Raw genomic sequence first — 6,681 nt, 5'->3', positions numbered from 1 at the left:
AGGAGCATCTTATCGGTTGACCTCAGTGCTCTAACTGAAGTGTGAAGCTACAAGAGTTCTGTTACATAAGGTGGTACCAGAATATTTTAAACCTTAAAAACAAGCAATAAAATCTTAAAATCAATTCTAAGATGGACATGTTTTTTTATCTGGTAAATGAAGAACAGATTTTTTCAGCATATTGTCACCAAGTTGTTTTACAGAAGAGCAGTTTTTTATGACAGTGGAAATATTATTCTTGTCTTTCAGTCACTGAAATCAGTCATCTTATATTAGCTGAAAAATTGCTGAAAATAAGTTGTTTTCCCTTCATGCTGTTGAAGTTGCCTGCCTGGTTCTGAAACATGATCAATATTTTTTACTCATTATTTGAGTGACTAATTTGCTTCGAACACCACCAGCTTTAATCCTGTCATAAGCCAAAGAATTGATTTTATGTCCACCATTCACTCTAATGTCAAACCCTGGTGTGTGTGTGTGTGTGTGTGTGTGTGTGTGTGTGTGTGTGTGTGTGTGTTTAAATGGTCATGGTGTATTTATGTAATTACAAATTTGTGTAAACAAAACAAACAATGCACAAATGTATTGTGGTAAAACTAGTGCAAATGTTGTTTCACAAGTTTTCCTTTTAAGCTTGTATCTGTCATTATTGAGAAAACACTAATACAATAACTCTGTAATGTGTACAGATTGTTGATTGGTAATGAAGATCTTATTAACACTGCTTATCCATCCAAGACTCTTTGATATTCAGTTGTTTTTCTCTAGATATAAGCTGTTAGTCCTGACTTTATGTTTTGTACATTCAGTGTAGTAACAACTTAAATATAAATAATTCAGAGGAACAGAATGGTTTTAGTCTCTCTGTCACTGTCTGTCTCTACACTATGTTAGCCTCAGAGGAGCCAGGCTTCAGTATCTGAAGTGTTACAATGTGTTTAATAGCTTTCCTGAACCAGGGATAGAAAAAGACATAGATCACAGGGTTTAGACAGGAATTAAAATACAACAGCCAAAGTTCAATGGTTCCAGATGACACCCCTAAAAAGTTGTTTTCAGCTGCAACTGTTAAACAATAATATGGACAGGAGCACACAATAAAAACAACAATAACAACACCAAGAGTCCTGGCTGCTTTCATCTCAGATTTCTTGGCAGTTATTGGCTTTGAACGCTGAAGTGTATCAGCTGCAGTTTTGGAGCGCATGGCATGAGCCTGAGACAGAACTACCACAAACACTCTCATATACAAAACTACGATGACAAGAACAGGGCTCACAAAGGCCACAACAAGGTCAACAGCTCCTTCAATATAATTAACTACAAGTACACACTCTCCATAACAGGAATTATACCTGCCTGGCTGTTTCAAGAAATCCCTCTGCATCCAAATGCTGTTAATAAGAGAAGATATCCAAGATAGACAAATGCAGAGTCGAACTCTTTTCAGAGTGACTTTGGTGGAATAAAACATGGGGTCACAAATAGCAATGTAGCGGTCAATTGATATGAGAACCACATTTCCTATCGAAGCACTGACAGAGAGGAAAGCTGAAAAGTAATACACAACACACATTAAGTCACCCAGAGTCCAACAACCTCGATAGATGAAGATTTCAGCTGGCATTGGCAGGCAACCCACAATGATGTCTGCAATAGCCAGAGACAGGAGGATGAAGTTGTTGGTGGTGTGGAGCTGCCTGAAATGGGGGACAAAAGCAACACTAAATACACTGTATATGTATGTGTACCAAAAAATGTTATTAGCAGATATGATACTAGGAGTATGAATTGTCCTATAACAATGGAGCCTAAATATAACACAGTAGTAGAGATGTAAAAGCATTTGCAAATAACCAGTATGCAGTAATCAAAGCCTAAACAAGAGAACATTACTCCTATGCACTACTTATGAACATGAGGAGAAGGTTAGTGGATTTGCAGCAGCCTGAAATGTGAGAAATCATTATTAATTGTTTCAGTGACACATCTCAACAGCATCATAATCAAAGTTATCATCAGCTTAAATGTGACATCATGCTGCAGAGCTCAAAGCCATTTCTTCATGTAACTGTAACCAAAGAATAAACACTTTGTAAGCCAAGCAGAAAAGTGTATCTCTGCCTGAAGTGGGAGATAGAGATGATGACCAGCAGGTTAAGAAACACAGTGATCAGAGTGATGAAGGACAGCAGACTGTAAATGAGTGCGGCCTCCCAGTGAGGGCGACTCATCTTTCTGCAGGAGGTATTGACTTGTGGAAAGCAGAGTTCAGTTTCCTCCATGGCCACTGACAAATGGCTTTGATCAGAAAGCTGCCAGGACTCAGCAGATTCTCCTCTCTCTTATTTCTCTTATCGCCTCCCATATTCAAATTCCATCTATTCAGTATGCCAAAGGCAACTACGTCATACTCTGGATCTCAGTACACTTGAACGTAGTCAAGCAGAGTGACCAAATGCTGCTTTATTGGCCACTTGATGTAATTATTTGAATGATTTGATGATGAATCAAAAACTTGAGTGTGAGTTTTCACACAACACTCCATTCAAAACTATGTTGTCAAACAAAGCAAAACAGACTAAACATAACACATAGTTAGATTTAAAAGAATAAATTCAAATTGCCAGCTTTTTACTTCCCAGAGGCTACTGTTTATCTTGCAGCAACTTTGTTTATAGAATTTCCTGCAGTACATGAATGCACCACAGCACAACTAAAGGTGTCAATACGCCAATACAGTGAGTCATCAGTTGACTGTTAAAACACATAGAATACAGCATACAACACACACCATGTGCTTATATTTCTTGGGATTTCTTTTGAAGAGTTTTGTTTTGTCAAACAGTTATGAGTTTTTTTTTCCAAGTCTATAAACATTTACAGAACTATATAATTAACAGATATGTATCTACAACTGAACTGTCTTTTGTCAGCATCACAATAGCTGCCATGCAGTGCTGCCTTAGCATCTACCCCCTTCGATGAACCTACTGGATTGGATGCTGCCTCTTTGGTTGGTTTACATGTGAGGGAGGCACTCTCTTTGGCAGAAAATATGGATTTGGTGAGAGTAACCCCCGTACTATACAAGTGCCAAAGCATACACACCCGGCTTACTGATAAGGATTGGAGTACCCCAACTCGCTTCACTGATATGAGAGCAAAAAGAAATTGTGTTTTAGCAAACAGTGATTTTTTTTTCACTGCTGTTGTATAATTCATTTTGCATCCCCATGACAGCAGTGAGCTAACAATGCAGCAAATCATGCATCAATGGACCCTTTGCTCAGTCACGCCCCCGGACTCAGACTGGCCAGTCATACTGTAACATTAGCCAACTCAGACCAGGGTCTGACAACAACATGGTGGTGCTTCATTGACTCTTATGCAATCATTTCAAATTTCCTACATTTTGCATGGTATACATTTTACCCCATTTTGAAACTGAAATCAAACCCTGAAAAGTGTGGGGTGAGCTCTGTAGCTAGCTGCTGAAGCTAAAGCCTACTGAATGTATATACATGCTGTTTTTGCTTAGTAATAATTAGAACACTGAATAAAGATGTACCCTGCTTTACAGGGACCAGTTAAGGGAAGCAACTTGCATATATTCAAAGAGCTGTGTGACATCACAGTGTGTGCAGATTAACATTGTTTGGCTTTCTGAGCTCCCCACCCGTCCAGTGGTGGAGGTCTGGCGGCAGAGGTGCTGGTGGAGGCATGGGGTGACCCAAACACCATTCATCTGCAAACACTGCCGTGCCAAGCAGCTGGCTCAATACTGGCTAAGTTTTGCTTCTTATTAATTGTCCTCTGTCTCGTTCACCAGTGATGTGGTGGGGTTAGGTTTGGCTTTAGCTTCTAACTATCTTTATCTCTTTTTTTTTTTCACCTGTTTTGGTTGCTATTAAGTTTGATATCCTGTATATATCCTTCAAACACATATTATAAACCCCTCTGTAAAGGCAAGCCTGGTAATTTTTTCAGAAAAAGGAAAAAAGTTGTTTGTTTTCATACCTCTTTAGTTCCTGTTCTTGTTTTAAACCAATACAATGCATATAAAAAAGTAATACTAATTAAAGCTGCTACCAGCGATGGTCAGACCTTCGCACCTCCGTGCCCATCGTGGGTACTGGCTCATTTCTGTGACAGTCAGACACAGTATGAAGGAGTGAGATTGTATATCCTTCTAGAACATGGGTGCAGAAATTACCTACTTCACATTTTGTTCCACTTCCTGTGTCCACTTTGTGATGCTGGAGAACAGTCATTATATATCATGTTGCTGTAAGTAAATTGTAGACCACACCATGTAAAATCCATGTAAATCAAAAGATAACTATCTGACAAGACATATTTCCTGTTGCCAGCGGGTGGCACAAGTATTTCTGGAAATGGCCAAAAAAATGCACAAAAAAAAAGAAGAAAAAAAGACACATTTAAGTCAAAATGGCTGACTTCCTGTTGGGTTTAGGGTATGGTTTCAAGAGACTTGTCTTGGGATGTTACATGTGCTTACCAAATTTGGTACTTGTAGGTGAAACCAGCATGATGATGATGATGATGATGATGATGATGATGATGATGATGATGATGATGATGATGATGATGATAAAAAATTGTCTTCTTCTTCTTCTTCTTCTTCTGCATATTGACTCATAGCTAAGCCAAATAAACAGGGAAAAGAGACAAGGGATAACAGGGAAAAGTGTTGAGTATTTGTCTCTCCGCAAAACTGCCTGGATCATAATTATTTTAACCTTGGTAGTCTCTAATCCACATAGCATGATGCCTGAATATAGGACTTTCACATTAGAATGTCCATTCTGCCTTAGCTGAGGCTTGAACTCAAAACTTCTGAGATTGAGGTCCATCTTCTATCTCACTGAGCTAATTGGCAAGTTCACAAATTGACTAAGCCAAGCATCAGGGTGCCAGACAGTAGCCATCCATGCCATGGAAAAGCAAATTTCAAAGTGAAAGTTCCAAAGCTGTAGCACATATGGTTGATTTGTTATGAATTTTCAAAGGTTTGAAATTTAGAGGCTTGCTGTAGCGCCACCATCAGGACTATTGGCTTGTGTTTCCAGTTGAGGACATCTGGCATGGGACTGGACCCTTATGAAAAGTTTCTCATATGGAAATGTTGCATGAGCTGAGGCTTGAACTCACAATCTTCAACACCAAGAACCATCCTCTATCTTACTGAGCTAATTAGCAAACAGAAATGTCACATGTAGCTTCACAAATTGACTAAGCCAGTCACCTGTGTGCAAGACAGCAGCTGTGTAAAGGCAGATTTCAAATGGCTGTCAAAAATTCAGTTATTAAGACAAAAATCCGAAAATACACAAATTGCATCTAGACAGCATGGAGATGTTGGTAATTTGTTTTTAACAATGATTGATTGGCTCCATAAGTGAAAAACTGATGTTTAAAAATGCCATTTTTGCATTGACTCCAATTGTTCGCATGAGAGTGAAATTCAAAATGCTGTCAAAAATTCAGTTTTTGAGATAAAATTCTGAAATTTGCCACACATCATCTACCATGACTCCAAAATTTTGTCATTTTTTTTTAAAAATGAACATTGTAAATGTATTTAGCAAGAATTTGCAAGTATATGTTTACAGTACCGTTTACAGTCAAACATTTTGATGCACTGTAGGCTCAATTTTTGATAAACAGTTTGAAGATGGTCTGTAGCAAGTCTGGTGTCAATTGAGAAAAAATTGTGGAAGGACATAGGTTTAAGAATTTTTACAGTTTTTGAAAAAAGAGTGATGGACTTCATAATGTGCAACAGGTTTAAATGTACAAAAGTTTCTTCAGTATTGGGGCTACATTTTGGTGAAAGTTGCAAATCTGTAGCATGTATGGTTGATTTGTTGTGAATTTTAAAAATTTTGAACTTTAGAGGCTTGCTGTAGCGCCACCATCAGGACTATTGGCCTGTTTTTGCAGCTGAAGCAATCTGGCATGGGACTGGACCTTTGTGCAAAGTTTGGTGATTTTTCACACATGGGAAGTATGATTTCCTTGGAAGAAGAAGAAGAAGAACATGCAGCAAAACAGTAGGGTCCTGGCAGCTTAGGCTGTGCCGGTAGAGTTGGACATTTTAATGCGTTCGTACAGCGAATTTGAAGACATAGAAAAAGGAGTAATAAGGCTGCAGCTGCAAAGAAGAGGGAGTCGGCATGGGAGAAAGTCAGTGCATATGTTTAAATGTATTTTATTCATGTGTGCAATCACATAATCCTATTAGGTGAAAACTGGTGGAATGGTATTAAAACTAAAATTTATTTCACTTAGATGCAATCTCACAGGCCAAAAAAGAACATGGAAACAGCTCAAAATGAAATATAAAAACATCCTTCAAACAGGTGAGACTTCAGCATAGTAGTCTCATGGGGCTACCTGATTTGAATCATGTTTACCAGTATTCAGTGGCTGTTTCCGTGTGCATTATCCCCAACATAATGCTGTTTTCACACACATAATTGTCCTCTCACCTGTATCCTGTTAAATTAGGCCTATTTAAAGTAACATCTGACTTCTACTCAGCCAACAGAAAGAAGGCTGAGGCACGTAAAACGGGTGGAGGACCACCACCACCACCACCTCTGACAGAGGCAGAGGAGCTGGCCCTGAGCCAAAACACTGGGAGGCCAGTGGCAG

General features: G+C 38.8%; 1 protein-coding gene across 1 annotated transcript; it reads right to left on the bottom strand.

Annotated features, from left to right (window-relative positions):
- Positions 1-880: 880 nt before the first annotated feature.
- Positions 881-2,285, bottom strand: LOC125899547 (trace amine-associated receptor 4-like). The gene is made up of 2 exons (XM_049593935.1): positions 2,125-2,285; positions 881-1,700 (listed from the first exon to the last, which is right to left on the bottom strand). The coding sequence occupies exons 1-2, from the start codon at positions 2,283-2,285 to the stop codon at positions 881-883; spliced, it is 981 nt and encodes a 326-aa protein (XP_049449892.1).
- Positions 2,286-6,681: the final 4,396 nt, after the last annotated feature.

The sequence above is a fragment of the Epinephelus fuscoguttatus genome, linkage group LG13, assembly GCF_011397635.1.
Source record: "Epinephelus fuscoguttatus linkage group LG13, E.fuscoguttatus.final_Chr_v1".
NCBI classification, from domain to species: domain Eukaryota; kingdom Metazoa; phylum Chordata; class Actinopteri; order Perciformes; family Serranidae; genus Epinephelus; species Epinephelus fuscoguttatus.
Note: the sequence above shows the minus strand (reverse complement) of the source record. Positions and strands in the feature narration are given on the sequence as shown.